The sequence below is a fragment of the Dermacentor albipictus genome, chromosome 1 (assembly GCF_038994185.2).
Source record: "Dermacentor albipictus isolate Rhodes 1998 colony chromosome 1, USDA_Dalb.pri_finalv2, whole genome shotgun sequence".
Lineage (NCBI taxonomy): Eukaryota > Metazoa > Arthropoda > Arachnida > Ixodida > Ixodidae > Dermacentor > Dermacentor albipictus.
In genome coordinates this window covers 275,010,595-275,031,622 of record NC_091821.1, presented here as the reverse complement: position 1 = coordinate 275,031,622, position 21,028 = coordinate 275,010,595, and the positions used below count along the sequence as shown (strand labels likewise).

The 21,028-nt window shown below is 45.3% G+C and overlaps 1 protein-coding gene across 1 annotated transcript in view; it reads right to left on the bottom strand.

Moving 5' to 3' along the window:
* The window catches only part of Ide (Insulin degrading metalloproteinase), a 316,112-nt gene that overhangs the window by 20,380 nt on the left and 274,704 nt on the right, over window positions 1-21,028 (bottom strand). The window contains exons 23-24 of the mRNA XM_065440616.1: window positions 17,273-17,397; window positions 6,211-6,358 (exon numbers count right to left, since the gene is read on the bottom strand). Of these exons, the coding sequence (XP_065296688.1) occupies window positions 6,211-6,358; window positions 17,273-17,397 (273 nt within the window). The remainder of the gene's footprint in view (window positions 1-6,210; window positions 6,359-17,272; window positions 17,398-21,028) is intronic.

Below are 21,028 nucleotides of genomic sequence, written 5' to 3'. Positions count from 1 at the left end.
AATTAACGAGGAACTTAGTAAAATTTCGCAGTGTTTCGTAAACAATCGGCTCACACTTAACACCGAGAAAACATGGTATACTTTATTTCACTCAAGGAAAAAGAATATTAGCTGTGATCATTTATTTTTAACCTTAAACGGTACATATTTGCTTAATGTCTCCCACACCAAGTACTTGGGTGTAGTCTTTGAATCGGACATGCATTGGAAGCAACAAATTAAAAATGTTTGCTCCAAATTAGCTTATGGCTGTCATATTTTATTAAGGGCGAGGGAATGTTTTCGTGCACCGATCTTACGCATATAGTACTTTGCCTTTGTCCATATTCACTTATGTTACTGCCTAGAGACATGGGGCGGTACCTATAAAATATATTTAGAATCAATTTTATGCTTGCAGAAACGTGCTGTTCGTACCATAACCTTCGCAAAGACAACCAACCCTAGTCAACCACTCTTTCAAGAACTGTGGATATTACCGGTATCAGTTGCATACAAACTAAAGGTAGCTCAAATAATAAACACAGTAATAAGAACTAATGATCCATTTCCTCTTACACTGTTTAGATTGCCGCTGAGACAAACAAGAGCCGCCACTAATAATAGATTTAACCTACCTATTGTCATAACACTTACGGCCAAAGGCTATTAGAGTACAATGGTGCTCAGATATAGAATGAGATTCCCGATGACATCAAACTCAAACAATTTTTCAGCCTTATTGAAAAACATTTTTCTTGTCTGTCCAGAAGTGTGGGACTAAATAACTTTGTGTTTGGTTTTGTATATTTATAAACCCATTTTTTTTTTGTTTTTCAGACTATGTATGCGCTTTACATATTTGCAATACCACTATTGTAGTATCTCACGTCTTTTTGTACATGTAGTTTGAATGTCTGCCATTTCTTTAGTGAATATTTTGTATTTGGACCCTTCACTAGCTGAGCTGGCTATGGGTCCAATCATGTTTTGATGTATTGGTTTCACAAAGTAAAATGATTATGATGATGATGATGAATTAAGTACGCAGTACACAAACACAAAAAAAGCAGCTTCAAAAGTCGGCATGTGTTCCACAGAAAATCATGGGAAGTGTGCCTGCCATGTGTCTTTGTCGACAAGTCATCTGGTGGCGTGCTTTGGCAGTTCGGACTTTACCTAGTAGTTGTGGAATGTATGCTGTCCTCACCTAAAAAATATCTTACATCGAAAATAGTATCTTACGTTGAGCAAACTAACATGCAGTAACCGAGCTGAGTCATACTGAAAGTAGTCAATTCTATTTTCTTGTACTGCAACACAACTATGGAACTTTCCTTTGCCCATTAATTTTATCCACCCTTCTACCATAGGTTTCAGACATTTCATAATCGCTGAAAATCACCATAGGAACATTTTCAACCACCAGCTTACCGTCTTAATTCAGAAATGAAAATGCCCAAGAAAGGGGGTGGGGAAACGGAGCTGCGGTATCTCAATTGGGAGAGCATTGCACGCGAAATGCAAAGGTTGTGGGATCGTTCCCCACCTGCGGCAAGTTGTTTCTTCATTCACTTTCATTTCCATTAATTTATCGTTTCTTTATTTCATTTATTAAGCACCAGTAATTTCCCCTATGTTGTCCTTGGTGTCAGTGTTTGTTGGCTTGTGATTGTTTGCATTACTGAGTTGTCGTTCCTTTGTCCCAAGAGTACAAGTGAGACTCCCACATCTGGCTGCCCAACATGGACCTCTTGAGGCATCGGACGATAGTGTAACAGTTTTGCTTCATTCGCGACCTTTGTTTGAACCAAAGCGTAGGGCTAGCGTGGATTTTGATTGCTAGCATCGGCGGCAAGCTTTCTTGAGCGAGGTGACGGCTGATGTAGTGTGTTTGGACTTTTTACATGGTAAGCCTTTTTGCAAGTGTTTTTTTTAATGGCATTCATCAGTAAGCCATGTGGTCTGCATCGTGGGAGAGCAAGGCTTAGTGGCCGCCGAGCATTGCCAAACCTGAAGCGAGTGAGAATGGAAGCCTCGTGGGTGGTCCGAATTTCTCATGTAAATAGCTCCTTCTATCTCTGACTCTGATGAAGTCGCAGCTCTGGGAGCCGGGTGTCGCAACGGGCTGTCTGGTTTTGCGACTGGCACCGGGCGCTCAACACTGTCTGGGACGGTGGGCACTGTCAACTCGGATGCTGTGTGTACCGGGCGGGGTAGGACCACCTCACAGATCTGACGTTTCCTTGCAGCTGCCCGTCTTGCACCCATTTTGGGTGTTGTTTCTGGATGCTGGTTGTTGTCAAGGTAGCGATGCTTTAGGCCTAAGGCTTTACGAAGCTGCCTGTCGCATGTAGAGGGACACAACCTGGTGGACCATGGCGTTGAGGTCTTGCACTTTGCTTCCCTCATTCTAGATAGCTTTGCACGAATTGCAATTGCTCGTTCGACTCAAAGAAGCGTGAACTCATGTGAACATACTCACGTGAGCTTAGCATCTGAGTAGCCACCCGATCTTTTGCTAGCCGAATTGAACGTCGTACCATGTGGGCGATGCGCATGCAGAATTCCTCTCCCTTGCTCCCCTTTAGTGTTGGCCAAGTGCGTTGAGTGTACGCAGCATGAGTGGAGTCACCCCTGCTTTGCTGTCACCTGCACATCGTCTGTGCTGCTGCCCCGGACTATGATCGCGCTACCCCGGGCAATGGAGATGCTTGGGCCAGTTTGGCACATCAACTTCGGCGGCCGCCTGTGCCTGGCTCGCAACCGTCGGTGGGAGGGAAAAGAACCGGCAGTCACCAACAGCTACTGTGGCTCTCGCCAGCAGGGCACGTCGGCACGAGCAACGCTTGCTCGTGCCGAGTGCTGCGTCGCCGTTTTTGGAGTCCTGGCCTGGAGTCGTGCCGTCAAGTGTGCAGAGCTGCTGCTGTGACCAGTGGATGCCAGTGGTGTACCCCAGGGACATTGTCGGCTCGCACGTTATGGGCAGCGCGTGGACATTTCCTTGGCGCGGCCACTGCTGCATGTACTACTACTTGTTCGGGTAGCATGTGTTGATGCTGGACCGTGTGACATGTTTTGCCGGAATATGTAGTGATTTAAGGTTGGAGGGATGTGGGGATGCGCGACTCTCACGTGCCCCCTGATATGGTGTTTTCCCTGCATGTCTCGCGTCTCCTGTAATCTGGCTTCTCGACGTAGCTTAGCGCCAGTGGCGGTCAGTTTGGTTGCAGCGCATTACGAGAGATGGCGCGAGTGTGGTGCTGCTAGTGCCACTCAACGACGGAGTTGGTCGGGCACAACTGGAAGTAGGCTCTTCCTCTTCAGTCTGTTTCACATGGTGCGATTTTCACTCAGCGATACAGCGAATTCCGTCACTCAGCGACCGCCGCGACGTAGGGACGTATTCTGAAACGTTCGCCGCGGCGAACTTTTCGCACTGGCCACGCCTCCGCCGTAGCGGCGCGCGCTGAATGGCTGCTTTGACAAAACCGGAAATTCACTTGCGCCAGCTGAATTTCCGGTTTTGTCAAAGCAGCCATTCAGCGCGCGCCGCTACGGCAGAGGCATGGCCAGTGCGAAAAGTTCGCCGCGGCGAACGTTTCAGAATACGTCCCGTAGTGGGCTCTCCGTGACTGAATTTGTCGCGCCGTCGCTGAGTCGCAGCGATCAGCGCAATGTGGGAGGGGCAATGTGTGATGAAACAAAGCGCCGTCAAAAAAGGTGCTTTCCCGTTTTACCGCGCGGTGGTAGCTCTGCAGAGCAAAATCGCGTGGCAGTTTTAGTTACGTTTTAATAGGGCGTACCCAGCAGCGCCTGTGGCTTAGGAGCTTCATAAACATTTTTTTCCTTCTGTTTACACAATTCGTTTAAAAGGAGAAGCTGCACGCTATCCAGGTCGGGAGAACAACGCCGCTTTAACATTAGGCACGCACCTACTTGATCGCCACCATCGTCAACCTCTTCATCGCTACAAATTGTGCCAGCTGCTTATACATGTAAACTCAATAGTAGCTTGTTCTTCTGCAAAAGCAAATACTCATCCAGGAAAAAAAGTTGTGGCTTCCATAGTAACAACAAAACTAGAGTGTACTAAACAAAACCACCCCACCAATGCCACACAAGCCGCACGCTCATACTTGCAGTGTTGTGCAGCGTCTCACTCACCGCATCTGCAATCAACGCTTTTAAACATGAAAAAATGGTGTACTTATTCTATTATCGAATAATAATAAGAAAATTCTAACATTTGACTAGTTTCCATGTTGTTTTTATTTAACAATGCAGGCATGGATACTTCGTGAGCAGGGAGCAACCTTGCGAATTGCTGCGACGGAAATTGTGCTGCCACAGACGCATGAGAAACCTGTTAGCGAAAATCGCTCTGCAACGTGCGCAGCCTAACGATTTTTTTTCGTCCCAATCGTGTCATGTGAAACAGCCTTTTGGCTCCGGATCGGCAAGCGGCATGGACGTTCCACACGTGCGCCGATCCATGCTTCTGCGAGACCATCTCGTGATGCCTACACCAGAATGGACGAACACGATCGTTCGAACGCGCCACCGCTCGTGTGATTGTACCACAAATGACCAGGCATTAATGTCCAGCATGGGATGGGATGAACATATTCGCTCGCTATCCGGTCGTGTTTGTCGCGCGCCCATCAGCATGTTTTGTGGAAGGCAACTCGGTTAGATGGCATTAGTCTATGAAATGTGCAATAAATGCACTTGTGATTATTTGCACTACTGTGTTGCCATTCCTTTGTCCCAAGAGTACATGTACGGGTGAGACCCCCACAGTGTATACAAGGAATTTCACTTTTTCGCTCCGTAGTCTCTGGTTTTCATTCTATGGCTTCTCAATGCTGGCATTTCAGCGATTGCTCACGTATCTACACATGTGTGGGCGCACGGTGGTTAGTTTGTTTCGTTTCACAGGCTGTTTCCATTTGTTGCACTCATAAAAACTGATGTCTATCTGGTTTCTAACTTCTGAGGTCCCTGCTAGCTGCTTGCTCGTTTATTGTTCACAGGGATGCGATTACATATGTTAACAGGTGGGTGCTCGTATATACAAACAATGCTACCATGCCTGCGTTTCTTTTCTTGAGACTCGTGAAAACTGATTGCCCTGCGCTGGCAATGGGATGAAGGTTTACAGCAAGTTTCTGACTTGTTTGGTATTTCTGATAGGTGCATAACCATCGTTTTTTTTTTTGTGTGTGTGCGCGTTCGATTATGCTATGGGTGTGCACACTGGTTGCTCCGCTACAAGTGAGTCGAGTGGCGATTCCTCTGATGCGAACTACATCTTGCCCAAGTGCCGAATCGGAATATGTCTATTGAAGTGCATTTACTTTGTTATTCTTATCATAGGTATTAATGCAAGCCCACCTGTGTTCCTGAATAAGCAATGCATGTTTACCTATAGAAAATATTTTGGTCACTTTATGGTCCCTAAAAAAATTGCAGTAAAATTTTTTTCGAGAAAGGTCAGCCTGATGATTTTAAATCTGCAATAAAAGAATTATATCCTGGGGGATCACATTTGGCTAAAAAAACAATTAACTCTCAGGGGGTTAATACTTATGATCCACCACTTACCTAATGCCACATTATGCAGCTTACGTCACTCGCAGGAAAATGCCACATTGTGCTCTGATGCTGCTAAAGAATTTCATGCATTAATGCATTACAGTGAACACTAATTTCTTGACACTGACATAAAAATGACTTTCATGATATGTGGAATTGCAGCGTGGCAAAAAAATTGAAATGTCTGGCCACTGAAGCCTGTGACCAACTACACAAGGCACACTGGGCACAAGCAATCAGTGAATTTACTACAGTGCAGCCACAGCAGCTCATGGCCCAATGCTGCAGCTCATCTTCAAAAAGGGCGGCAAGCTATTATTAGTGCACCACAACCGTGGAAACAAGTCGACTGTTGACTAGCACACAACTCCAGGAGCAATGCTATGTAAGCGTGGTCCCAAAGACGACTGTGCTCGATTGTATATGGGATATTGTTCTAAAATATTCTGTACACGTTGTACAAACTTGGAAACTCGTCAAGTTTTGAAAACTCAAGCAGCGCTGGTCAACATCACGAAGCCTTCATGTAGTAAGCATGCACGCAATTAGGCAGTGGAGTGCCCAAGCCGACATCACACGCGAGAGTGTACCACTTTAAAAGCAGGAAGTTCCACTCAAATGAATTCCACTTACCTCGATCAAAGTTGTACTGTTGAGACAAAATCTCCATCCAGTATTTGCTTGCCAACTGAGCTAGCTTCTTGGGCTTTTCAAGGCGTCGGGCTGCTAAGGCAGTCTTGTTAGACTCAAACTCTGGGTCACTCATTTCTTGAATGTAATTCTGTGGAAATTATGGTGGATTTACACCCAACAAAACCAAAAATACAGGTGACATGTGGGCATGTAAGCTATACTGCAATGCCCAAGCCCTGCAAAACACAACTTCAGTCAAGGTGAAAGATAAGCATTATGAAAAAGCACTTACAATAGAGATGTTTTTTTCATGGGTGCTGCCATGTTGCATAGAGACACATGTATTGTTGATCTTTTTCAGGTGACCCCTTTTCACCATCTGATAAACATAATGGCTCAGCACGGGATGCACCCACATGTATCGAAAGTTTCTCGAGTAGCCAACAAACAAAGACACCAAAGACAACATAGGGGAAATTACTTGTACTTACTAATTGAATTAAAGAAATGATTAATTAATGGCTATGAAAGTGGATGAAAAAGCAACTTGCCGCAGATGGGGAACGATCTCACGTTTTTGCATTACGCGTGCGCATGCAAGTGCACTGCGCATGCACGCTTGCTTACGTATTACATGTGCGTAATTCGAAGACGTGGGAATATTCCCCACCTGCGGCAAGTTGTTTCTTCGTCCACTTTCATTGCCATTAATTTATCTTTCTTTAATTCAACTAGTAAGTACAAGTAATTTCCCCTATGTTGTCCTTGGTGTCTTTGATTGTTGGCTTCTCATGATACGATTAATAAAAATCGGGCCCCTTGGTTAACCCCCTTTCTTCCAAGTTTCTCGAGTGTCATTTATTTTTCTACCCATTGTCTGTAGTCATCGAAGTTTGTGTAATCTGATTGCATGTGGGAACGTGAATTGTGTAGAATTCTCTGGAAGACACGTGGGCACCAGCGATTACTCTGGAACCTTCGATGACCCATGTATAAAAGACGACGCGCCTGACCAATAGATCAGATTTTTGCTGATCGCCAGCTGTGTTCACTGCTATCACCTTTCTTTGAGTGTAGCCTGTTTTTGAGGGCACAGGTTTCTCCAATAAAGTGTTAGTCTCGTCATTCTCAGTTTTGCTGCTTTCTTCACTGTCACTACTACGCGACATCTGGTGGAGGTGCTAGTGCGTTCATGTACCAAACGCCCCTTCAAAGCAGAGATTCAAGCCCGAAACCCAACGACAACACCAACATCGCCAAGGCCAGCAAGCTAGCCGTACGCAGCAAGGACTTCTACCGGAATACGGACCTCTTCCTGAGAAGACCACAGGGATCAAGCCCAAGTCAGACGCTGCCACAGCTGCCACCACCACCTTGCCCACCTGTCAGACAGCGAATACTCCGAGGAAGAAAGACATTTGGCACGCCCCCGACCACCAACCACTCTGCTACCATTGCGGGGAAGCTGGCCATGTGTACTGCCGATGCCCATACCGGGACTTTGGACAGCAAGGGTTCACCGTCAAGGCGCCGTGTCCACAGCTTGGAGAGCACCCTCATGACATCGCCGACTACCTCGCGGCTAGTCAGTGGAGTTCTCGACGACCGTCCGATTTGCCATCACCAGGCTGCAACCTGTCACCGCAATGCTGACCATACACTGGCCCAGCTTGGGGCTGGTTTGCGAGCCTATATCCAGAAAACTAAAAGCAGCAAACAATGGAGGTACAGTTACTGTTCGTTGAACTGACTAAGATCCTTTGCCGAAGATGCAGAAAAGACTATCTCGACGATATATCAACGAGATGCCACCATCCCGAAGAAGCTTAGAAGAAAACAATACACTGACAAAAGACTTGACAATGCGATGCTCCAGCCACACGTCAACACGAGGCAGCAGTGATCCGACGCCAAGACCTAACTGCAAAGCAAAACAAAGAACCACCGACCTCGACGTGCTTCTCGGTGGCCACAGTCACCGCCTTAGTAGACGCAGGAGCTGACTACTCCATGATGAGTGGAGCCCTTGCACCCAGTTGAAGAAAGTTAAGACTGCATGGGAAGGCCCTCAAATCCGGACAGCTGGAGGACACCTAATAATGCCAAATGGAATCTGCATTGCAAGATTTACGGTTCATAACCAGACCTACCCTGCCACCTTTGTTATCCTCCAACAGTGTTCACGAGATGTCATTCTCGGCATGGACTTCCTGAGCCAACACAGCATAATTATAGACCTGAAGTCAAAGTCGATAACGCTGTCGGAATATCAAGTGATACCGCCGGAGAGCTCTCGTAGTCACCATGCCTTGAGTGTGCTAGAAGATTAAGTGAGCATCCCGCCTCGCTCCAGCATTGTTATTTCTGTCGGTATTGAAACACCCGCAGATGTAGAAAGCGTCATCAAGAGTGATCGATGTCTACTGCAAATTTCACGATCGAGCAGATCGATCATTATTACAGGTAATAACGAACTTGCAGGCTCGTTGTATGAGGGAGGAGCCCACGAAACAATTGTTGTGGTGCATCTTGCTGGTGGCCCAGACCTCTCGGTTGCGGTCGCAAGTTGTTGCTTTCCAGACGATCAGCATAGGCCGCAAGGCTCTCAGTAACTCTGACGTGCCGAAGTGGCTGGTGGCACGTGAGAGCGACCGTCAAATGCGCACTGATGGCACATATGAGCGCAGTCAACAACTTTAAGGTGTTTGAGCTCTCCTTCAACCACTTGCCGTATCCTTGAGGAGATGTCGCCATGGGCTGGGACGGACACACTTGCAATAGTGGTGACATTGTCCAAGCCTCCGAACTTTGTTCCAATCCTTCTCATTTTCAGCACTTCAAACGCCCGGCAGTGTTTCTTCAAATCAAATGGAGTACTAAGATCTTCCTTCGTTATAAAGAAATTATAAACATCTTCAGCGATTCCTTTAATCAAATGTCCTACTTTGTCTTCATCTGTCAGGGCGGCACTGACGATTCCACGTCGTTTCAAAACAGCCTCTATATGTACGTTGCACAAGTTTCATAAGGTAACTGAGCGCTTCGGGAAAGCTAGTTAGTTAATTCGGGTTTAATGGCGCAAAAGCGACTAAGGCCTTGCTGCACCAGTCACAGGACAGTATAAGATCTATTGTTACTGTAGCATTAGCTGTGGTATCTTAAAGTCGATGTAGATAACCGGTTTCATCTAAAAACTCGTACAAGTTAGTGAATGGCACTAGTGGATCGTCCCCCAATATTAAGGCAGGGCGCAAAGGTATATGTAAGTGATACAAATTTTTGAAATGTTTCCGCCTCTGTGTTTCAGTGTGTGGACATGATATAATCATGTGGGTTACTGTAAGCAGTTCATGACATTTCTCGCATGTTGGTGGGTTTTCGTTTCGAAGTAAAAAATTGTGTGTTAGATACGAGTGTCCAATTCGAAGTCGACATAACATTACTTCATAGAACCGTTCCTGGTGAATGCACGATTTCCACTCGCGAAGCAGGGGCTAAGTTATGTAACTTGTTATTTACGCACGAGTTCCATTCTTGTTGCCATTTTGATGCTACGGCCTTACGAACCGCTCGGATACTGTCTTTGCATGGAAGTGTTATGTGTGTTATTCTTTTTTGCACTGTCATGGATGCGCTTCTATCTGCTGCTTCATTCCTTGGTATCCCAACATGGCTTGGAACCCAGCAGAATTGCATGGTTCCTTCGTATTTCTTGTTAAGTGGTATGTTTAAGATATCGCCAAGCAGGGGTTCAGACGCGGAGTTTAAGTTTAGGGCTTTTAGAGCACTTAACGAGTCGGTATAAATAATAGCATTCTTCTGCTTGTCGGAAGTAATTTTCTTAACTGCCATCCATATTGCATAAACTTCGGCGGTAAAGGCTGAAAAAAAATTATTTATGCGAATGCTATTTTCCCAATTTTTTGTTACGATCCAGACACCTACGTATTCTTGTGTTTTAGAGCCGTCAGTGTAAAATTCTGTGTAATTTTTATATTTTTCTTGGATAGCTCAGAACTCTTGTATTATGTGTTCTTGTGGAATGTCTTTTTTCTTTATATGTGTTAACGTCCAGTCACACAGCTGTGTAAAATTGCACCACGGGGGCAATCTCGGTGGCCTTTCAGCAACCTGCAGGGCTTCAGGAGGAACATCATAAGTCTGACAGTATTGTTCGTGTCGTAAGATGAGTGGCCGAATCATGTTTGGTTTATCTATGCGGTGTAGTCGTGATTTGCACTGTGTTACGATGTTGTAGCATATATGTTGTGGTGATGACCGAATTCTTAATACATAGCAAAGTGTAAGTTGTGCTCTACGTTGCTCTAATGAAGGCTCATTAGAGTCAACGTATAAACTTTGTATAGGCGATGTCCTGTAGGCACCACTCGCCATTCGTAGGCCGAGATTATGAACTGGATGGATCAAGTCGTTTAATGTAGGACTGCCTAGCTGCACCATAATCTACACTGCCGTAGTCGAGGATACTACGTACAAGGGACCGGTATATACGTAGTAGACATGTTCGGTCAGATCCCCAGTGCTTATGCGATAACACCTTGAGGATATTTAGCGCTTTATTTGCTTTAATTTTAGTGCCGTTAATGTGGGCCAGGAAGTTTAGTTTAGTGTTAAATGTTACGCCTAGAAATTTGTATTGTTCTTTGACCGGCAGCGTTGTACCATGCAATGTGAGAGCTGGAGTGCAGTGTAACCCTCGCTTCTGGGAAAAGAAAACTGTAACAGTTTTGTGTGTTGAGAACTGGAAACCATTTTTGTCAGCACATTGTGTAAGATTATTTATCGTTATTTGTAATTGTCGTTCGCAGGTGGGTAAGTTTGAGGCATGGTAAGCCATTTGTAAATCGTCGACATATATTGAGCGCATAACAGATGGTAGGGTGATCTTATTTACAGAGTTCATTTTGACTATGAAGAGCGTCGTGCTCAGAATGCAACCTTGTGGAACGCCATTTTCTTGTGTGAATGTGCGTGAGAGTATTGTACCGAGACATACTTGAAATGTTCGGTTTGACATGAAACCGCATAGACATTTAGCATTCTTCCGCGAATTCCCATGTCAGCCAAGTCTCTCAAAATTCCATTCGCCAAGTGGTATCATACGCCTTTTCAAGATCAAAGAAAACCGCAAGGCAGTATTGCTTGTGAAGAAACGCATCACGTATTTCATGCTCTAGTCACACGAGATGGTCAGTGGTGGAGCGGCCCTTTTTGTATCCGCACTGATGCTTGTCTATTAAGCTTCTTGTTTCAAGGATGAATGTGAGTCTTATGTTTATAATGCTCTCATAGGATTTGGCTAGACAACTTGTTAGTGCAATGGGTCTATAGCTGCTAGGGGATGTTGCAGGTTTACCAGGTTTTAGAAAAGGCCCTACTACCACTTTTTTCCAATCTGTGGGCATTACCCCAGACTCCCATATCCTATTGAAAAATTTAAGAAGTGCCCCTACCGATGCTTGAGATAGGTGTGCCAGCATTGTGTAGTGCACACAGTCAACAGCTGTTGCCGTTTTTTTACCAGCAGAGAGAACTTTGTTCAATTCATGTATTGTGAGTGGGTTATTGTACATTTCAGCTGAAGCCCCAGTGGTAGGCAGTCTCTCTTTGTCAGCCAATTCTTTATATTTTAAAAATGAATTTGAATAGTTTGTTGAGCTAGATATGATATAAAAGTGTTCACCTAATAAGTTGGCCTGGTCCTGTAGTGTTGTTTGTGTGCCTGGACATGTAAGTAGTGGTATAGCATATAATGAGTACTCTCCTCTAAATTTCCTCACCTGGTCCCACATTCGTTTTGATGTGACTGTACTACTGATTGAAGTTATGTATTTTCGCCATGATAATTTCTCCGCATTTCTTCGAATAAATCATGCTTTGGCTTTGGCCTGTTTGAAATTTAGCAGATTGTTATAAGTGGGGTACCTCCGTAGGATTCCCCAGGCTTTATTTTGTTCTCTTTTGGCTTCAGTACATTAGTTTTTCCACCAAGGATTTAGTTTTTTGCGCACAATACCGGATGACTGCGGTATCGCCTTTTCTGCCGCTGTGATTATGACTTCAGTGATTTTTTTATTAAGTTCATCAATACTAAGCTCTGGCGAAGAGACATTTTCCAGTTTCGCGTTCTCCATAAAAACCTGCCAGTCAGCGAGCTGTAATTTCCATCGGCGTGGTCTAGTTACTAAAGTTTGTGGTGATGGTAGGAGTTTGATGAGTGCAGGTAAGTGGTCGCTACCATATGACGTGTTGAGAGCTTCCCATTTAAAATCAGTTAAAAGAGAGGGCGAACAAGAAGCTAAATGTGCGAAAAGTCAGTGAGAAATAGGTTGGTGCACCTGAGTTTAAAAGACAGATATCATTTGATAGAATAAAATCTTCAACGAGTTGTCCTCTTTGGTCAGTTTTGACACTGCCCCAAAGAGCACCATGAGCATTAAAATCTCCTGCCAAGACAAATGGCTCCGGTAACTGATCTGTTAGTTTTTTTAAGTCTTTAATAGTAAAATGTGTGTGGGGCGGAATATATAGTGAGCAAATTGTGATGGTTTTGTAGGATAAAATGATGACAGCCACAGGCTCTAAAGATGTATTTAAATGGACATTTCGGGTGGGAGTGCCGCCCTGTACGACTATAGCCACTCCTCCTGACAAACGGCTGGAACATTCGCGGTCCCTTCGGACAACGGTGAAGCCTCTAAGGAATTGACTGTGTTTAGGTCCTAAGTTTGAATTCTTGTAGGCAAAATGCGACTGGCGAAAAGTTATCTGTTGTGTCTTTAATGTCACCCAAATTGTGAATAAGTCCTCTACAATTCCAATGTATGATAAAAGCCATAGTGGCAGAATTGAGAATGTTAATTTACATATATGTACTAAGTAACTGTAGGTGACATTTGTTAGTGGGAATGTACTATTGGAAGAGTGGTAACCGTACAGGTTACCGGTCCCTTTGTTCGCGTAGTTATTGTGAGCTTGTCTTTCTTAGTGCGCTCCAGAGAGCGCTGATGTTTTGGCGTCGATGACGCCAGAGTTTTGGTGTCGACATCCATAGCCTTCTCCGAGGCGCTGGATGATCGAGAACCAGGCTCTGAGACGCGCGTCTCAGGCCTGGGAGTTTGATTTAGCCTGGGGCCCTGTGGTACCGGGGTCTGCAGGCCCGTCTGTGATGATGATGATGGAGAAGCACTGGCTGCTGCCACCAAGGGGACGAATGGAGTTACTACTGGGCCACTGACTGCGGTCCCTGTAGGTTCCCGAGACCACTGCGGTGCTGTCCCCTGCCGCACCGCACTGGCGTAGGTTGTTTGAGGCAAGTGTGCTAGTTTCTTTCTTACTTCAAAGAAGGAAATCTTCTCTTTCACTGTAAGTGCAATTATCTCTTTCTCTTTCTTCCAGCAAGGGCAAGGTCGTGAATATGCTGGATGATCTCCTTCGCAGTTTGTACAGTGTGGAGTAGCATTGCAGTTCTCCGACTGATGGTCATTGGCACTACACTTTGCACATGTCGATTTACCTCTGCATGATTGCGATGCATGCCCGAAGCTCTGGCACTTGAAACATGCCTCGGGTTTGGGATATACGGTCTTACGTTGATCTTAAGATAGTCTGCATCAAGTGTAGTATGTACAATACTGGTACCAAAGATAAATAATACGTGTTTGGTCGGGATTTGTTCGTCATTTCTTCGGAGAGTTATTCTTTGAACGTTGATTACATTTTGTTCTTGGACACCTTCCAGGAGTTCTTCATTGCTTAGGTTTAGGAAATCTTCTGATAATACACCCCTGCTTGTGTTGAGAGAACGGTGTGCCGAGATTGTGACTGATGTTACCGACACTGGCGAGATCAGCGAGCTTTTCGACTTGGTCTTTGGTTTTGAGTTCAAGGAGGAGGTCCCCACTTGACATCTTTGAAGCTTTGTATTGTTTTCCCATTTTTTTCTACTAGGCATTTTGCTATTAGGAATGGGGATAGTTTTCTCATGGGCAGAGATCCTTCACTGTGGATCACATGGTAGCGTGGGAATGTTTCTATGTTGGTTTTTACGGTGAAATAAAAAATTGCTTCGGTTCGCCCTCTTTTGTTAGGACGATCTGCAAGGGGGGGAATGCATTTGCCATGTCATTCTTAGAATATTCAGCAGCGATGGTAGCCACCGACCACCGAGCCTAACAAGGGGACGCTACGAGGTTAGGAACATACCTGTAGATGTCAGCCATGCAACGCCGCTATAACCTAATATATGTACCCAAGGCTAGGTAGACACACACGGTTAACCCTTGCTGCCTGGAAAATGAGAAGTAAACTGAAGTGAGTAGAAGACAGGAAAGATTCAAAGTGAGAGAGAAAGACGAAGAGTGGAGAGGGGGACAGGGAGAGGCAACTACTGATTTCCCCAGGGTGGGTCAGTCCGGGGGTGCCGTCTATGTGAAGCAGAGGCCAAAGGGGTGTGTTGCCTCCGCCGGGGGGGCCTTAAAGGTCCAAACACCCAGCATCGGCTCAACCCCCAGGATCCCCCTTTCCCCAGACACGGCTAAGCTGGGCACGGCTACACGCAGGAGGGGCCATTCCTCGTGTGTCGGCTCAGCCTCCTTCTTAGAGATCAGGTCCCCGAAGCAATTTGTGAATTCTTCTACAAGATTATCCCAGCTTGTCCGCACATTCTCGTGGTTTTCAAACCAGAAAAGAGCTGTTCCAGCGATAAAAAAAAAAAAAAAAGTTATCAAGCTGCTTCGCAGGGCTCCAGTGCTTGTGGTGATTCCCTCTTTTGTAGTGTTTCAGCCAGCCGTCGATGTGTGCATTCGCCTTCCCCAAAAAGGTAGTTAGCTCCTGCAGCGGTGTCCAGTAGCCAGCCTGCCCTGCGTGATTGCTGCCTGGTTCGCTGCCGGTGGGGTCGTCATTGCCTTCTCCGGAATTAGCCATGTTCGCTGCTTGTGGTTGTAAACCAGTCAAGTGTCTACTCTGTCGGACAGTCGGTAGAGCTGGATCGTCCACGATTGTCCAGGATTTACCCCGCACCTCCACCAAAGATGTTATGGAAGATTTTTATTCACAGAGTGAAACAAGGTCGAGGGGGAAGCCACAGGGAAGGACCAGACGGCGCAGAGTACAGGCTACAACTGAGCCAATGCGTGCACACTCTACTTCTTCTTTATCAGCCTCAGTCGCACAGTGCTGCGACAATATCAAAATTGGGAAAAATGCAAAACAGTTCACAATTATCCACAGACGAATTTAGCCATGTTTCAGTAAGCGCAATTATTTTAGATTCAGTTGTTTCGACGTGTATGGTCACGCAAATGGTGGCACTTTTAAATGATAATGTTCATCCATTACTACGTCCTGTTACTAAGCATTTCACAGGATGGTCCCACGAACTGCCAGTGAGCATGTGAAACGTCTACGCAGCTAGTTGAACCCAATCCTACTACCTCTTGTGCCCGAGTAAGCCGGCCATTAGGTTTAACTGCAAGTTTAAGTGCAAGCACTACAGTTGGGCGTGCCGGGCTGTGGCTGTGGTTGTTCCGGGCTGGTATGCATCGTTGGCACTCTCAGAGTCAAAGTCCGACGAACAGGCAGCATCCCGAGACTCGCTGAAGCTCTATCTATTGATAAAATCAGCCGCAGACGCAGTGGAATCTCGACGTCTACAATATTTCGAAGCGCGTGCCACTCCTAGAGGCAGCCATTTTTGCTTTCTACTTTAACGATCGTGAAACTTCGGAGCGCATTCAATAATTAGCACCTGGCCTGAAAAAATCTAACTGCTTAGAAAACAAAACTATAGTTATTCTCCTTCACATCCAATGGTGCAGTATGTACGTGAGCAGTGCGTAAGGTCTCTATAGCGGCGTTTCAAACAATCAATAGCGGGTGGCCATTTTTGCTTTCTGCTTTGACGATCGCAAAACGTCAAAGCGCGTTAAAAAATCACCGCCTGGTGGGAAAAAAGCGAACTGCTTAGATAAAAAAAAAGTACATATAGTTCTCCTTCATGTCCGATAGCGCAGTGTGTCCATGAGCGGCGCCGGGAGGCCTTGAAAGCGATGTTTCAAACTATTGTTAGTGGCCTAACTATGCCCAATTGGCATGATAAGGAAAGAATTCAGTCGAGTTATACGCCTGCTGCAGGACGAGTTTATCTGCTCACAAAATGGAAACGCTGATCGCACACCGGCCGATAAACTTTGACATGCAGATGAGCAGGACAGTCGAGGAAAGAGACGCAGACAGCATGCTTGTCAAAATAGGTGTGTGCTTCAATGTGATGCTTGTGATAACGGCATACGGCCGCGGAAGCGGCTGCGAGGACGAACTAAAAAAATAGCGCAGCACATGCACAGAACGCACCATATCAATCAGCTCTATATGTTTTGGTATGCGAACGATGCCCTCTGTGGCACAGTGGCACCAAGTCGCGGCAGCTTTGAGCAGCGTATGAACCTCTCCCACAGCGCGATGACGGAGTTTCATGACCAGAAAAGCATAGAAGGATTCTGGTAGTAACTAGGCACAGCCTCCAGATTTTTCTCTCGCAACTTACACATGCACACAAGTGCCGGGAAAAGGGGGCACAGCTCTCATGTGTCTGCTCCCTTGAATGAATTAAAATATGTCCCCCGGCCCGCATAAACCCAGTGCCATCGCAAGCTCGTTGGCACGGATAGAAACACTTGGAACAGTGCTGCCAGTACAATGCTGCAGGTGAAATGGCTTTCTCCTTGACAAGGCGTCATGTAAGATGTACATACGGCCCACTTGCCAATGCCACGCTGTCAAAACTGCACTTGCACATTAACAAGAAAATGCAAAAACATGCCTACGTCACAGACACCACATTTACATAAATACAAAAGGAAGATGGAAATTCAAAGGGATGGATGGTGGTCGAACCACGGATGTATCTGCAACCAACATTTCAACAAGGGGACTTGTCTCTGTCTGGGACCTAGCAAGAACCCTGGTCGAAATGCTGGCACCAGACACTTGTTCAGCCACAGCTAAACACCACTGCATCGCCAAAAAATCATTCACCTACCTCAATGTACACAAGAAAGGCCTCTATACGGCTATCCAAAAAGAGAGGTGGCCTGTCTGACTGGACAATGATACGGATGCCTTGAACACCATTTGATCGACGCGGTCCACTTGCAACCAAGTAGCCTTGGGAAAAGAGGGCAACAAGAATTTAGGCAAGACATACCACTTTACTGATGTTTCATGGATACAGCTTCTAATTACCTAAAATTTAGTATAATATACCAGCTTACAATTTGGGCACTGTTCTACAACAGTGGATGAACTCACTCTTAAGTATGACAATTTCGCTGTGAGACAGGACAACAGTTCAAATTGCAGGGATGAATAAATAAACTTGAACAGTCAAACGTCTGAAACTGGAACTAAATGACTTGAGCAAGTACAGCAGAAGGTTAAATGTTTAATTACATGGCATTAAAAGCAACACGCAGAAAGCTTTGCTGCTACTGGTAACTAAAATAGATAAGTCGCTGAGGCTCAGTGTAGTTACAAATGACGACCTCCAAACATTTAGAGATTGTCAGCACTTGATAGGGTTCCACCTCATCCTTCGCAGATTCTCTACACCCAAAAAAAGGGTGAACTTAAAAGAAAGGTCAAAGAAAGTAAGAGAAAAACACAAAGTAAGCTTCTTTGAAAACCTAATAGTCTATAACAAATCCCCCCCCCCCCCCCAAAAGAATGACTTCAGAGTAAAATTAAGTTGGTTTGAGAGAGAAATGGCAAGATCTTCGGCACCGCCACCTGTTCTGTGTCATTTCATTTATTATAAACCTCAGGGCTTGACAGCATAACAGAGTGCAGCACTGTATTGAATCACTGTATGACGGTGATCAATGTTTCGGATGCTGTACAGTGTTGCTCGATTTTGCAGAATATCATTTGCACGCACGATGCCAGAAAATGATGCCATTAAGGTTTCCCCATATTTTCACTTTTATTGGTGGGTGGCTTCTCGACTTTCAGAGAGCCATACAGGCCGTACATTTACTGTGAATAGATATCCGTCAACTCATCACCGAACCTGGTTAAGCGTAACAGGTGGCGGGCGGAAGTCGACACGAGAAGTTTGTCGCTCATTAAGACGAAAGCCCCGAGTGCCTCACGGGTCGAAGAATCTGTTGTCCGGCATTATAGAAAAATTTACTGCACGATGTTATGGCACCAAAATTCAATTACATCAAAATTGATGTGTCACCCATGACCATTGATGGGAGTCAAACCCACAATCTTTGGTGTTAAATAAGGCAAAATTATTTAAGGCACTCGAACCCATGAACTCTTGTGCAAGTCAGACCCTTGACCTTCCGTGGTACCAAAATTTAATAACCAAAATTGATGGTGCCACCACTGATGTTCGAACCCACGAGCATTGGTGTTAATTAAGATGAAGTTAAGGCACAGTTAATTAAGGTAAAGTCAATTAAGGCACTCGAACCCAGGACCTTTGGTGGGAGTCGAAGCCACCCCGTTTGGCGTTAAGGCAAGGATAATTAAGGCAGAATTAATTTAGGCACTAGAACCCAAAACCTTTGGTGGGAGTTGAACCCACGACCTTTGGTAGGATCAAAATTCAATGGCACTAAAATTGACGGTGCCACCATTGATGATCAAAAGCATAACCGTTAGTGGGAGTCAAACCTAACAACTTTGGTTTTAATTAAAGGGCCCCTCACTAGGTGTAGCCATTTCGAGCTGACAAGCGCAGAGTATACAATGTGCGATAACGATCGTGTCTGCAAAGTATTACATCACTATGCGCCGCGTAAAGATCTGAAATTTCGAACTGAACGCTGTTTTTCCTTCTCGCGGCCGCCACGCTTCAAGCCGGAGGATGACATACTCATGTGCCTGCGTCTACGTACTGGTGTCCGCAGTGTGATGTCGCTCGTGGTGACACTTGACTGAGAATTATTCAAGACATCTGTTATCTCTGCGATCGGTTGCTTGAATCGACGAATCGAAGTTTAGACAAATAATAAAACGCACAAATGGAATGTCTCTGTGTTTTTTGTTTTACTTTGCACCAAAGGAAGAGAGATGTACTACCGCGAGAGATGTACGGTCGTGCGGTCACGTGCGTAGGTACCGAAACTATGCCATTTTCTACTGTGTTCCAGCGTGTGATCATGCTCTGCGATCCACTTGTTCTGGCTCAGTATTCGTGTAGCACTGAATCATACTGCTAGTCATGTTTCCTTCTGCACAGCGCGCAAAATCATGTGCTGTGCAAACAAAATACCAGCTCGCGCGTGTCGGCATCGGTGGAAGTGCGTAGCGCCGAAAAACAAAACAAAACAAAAAAGATAGGAGAAAAAAAATGAAGGCGGGGCCTGTGACGTATGCGTCACGCGATCCTTGAGGTCCGGTATGGGAGAACACAGGGAAGGAATTTCGCTTACGGAGACTAGACTGGGCGAGTGCAGAGTGTGTCTTGCTAGGCAGTGGAGCTCGCCTGCTGAAATCATGGGTTCGCGGCACTGAAACATTTCTGTTGGCTATTATTAAGCTAATTTGAACAATTTTTGTGGCAGAACGCTCCCTAGAGGACACGTAACAACTTCCAGCATATAAGCAAAATTTGCTATGGGGCCTGGTGAGGGGCCCTTTAAGGCAATGTTAATTAAGGCACTCGAATCCTCGATTTTTCGTGAGACTAAAATTTAATAACCAAAATTGATGGTGCAACTATTGATGGCTGAACCCACAAGCATTGGTGGGATCAAACCCACGACCTTTGGTGTTTAGGCAAAGTTAAAGGGACACTAAAGGCAAATACTAAGTCAACATGTACTGTTTAAATACCATTCCACAAACCTCACAATGGTTGTTTCGTGCCAAGAAAAGACTTAGTTTACGAGAAAATTGCATCCGAAGGGTCTGAATACCTTCTTCGAAATTCAAATCTTTCGCCACCCAACTGGGAGAGTGGTGACATTGCATATGCCATCACCACCCGTGCTGCCGTCGGTGGGTGAAACGGTGTTCGACAGATGGCGGTACCGAGGCAAGACACACACGGTGGATTCGCCGCTGCAGCTGTTGTTTGGTCAAGTGGCATAGACCGTTCGGGCATCCCGCGACATCACATGCAAGTTGAAATCTCTGCTACATGCAGTTTGTGCAAGTTTCGCAAGCCAGCAAAACCACCGCAGCACTACGTGATAACGAAACTACTGAAACGCGAAAGTGTGGGCGGCATAAAGTCGAGCGAAAACAAAACCTTTCGACTGCCCTTGCCGTTATAAAGGGTAACTTCAATTAGTTTTTTTTTAATTATGGGGTTTTATATGCCAAAACCACTTTCTGATTATGAGGCACGCTGTAGTGGAGGACTCCGGAAATTTTGATCACCTGGGGTTCTTCACCGTGCACCTAAATCTAAGTACATGGGTGTTTTCTGTATTATCTAGTCTCTATATCAGAGCGAATTGTGTTAGCTTTGTTAGTAACCCTTACACACATACTTCCCTTTTTCTGATGTATCAAATATGTTTTTTCTCTTAGTTTCTATATTATTTTCGATCTTGTTATTGTGCATTTATGTAATTAATTTATTCTGAGTGTCTAACAATGCTACGATTTTGATGCAACCCCCATGTATGCCTTGTAACGGACCATTGGCCTAGTCAAGCTGTTTTTCCAACAGCTTTTAGCCTTTGGTATCCACCAAAACACTTGTAATTCTTGAAATAAAAATAAACTGAAATTGAAGTATCGCATTTCGCCTCCATTGAAATGCGGCCGCCATGAC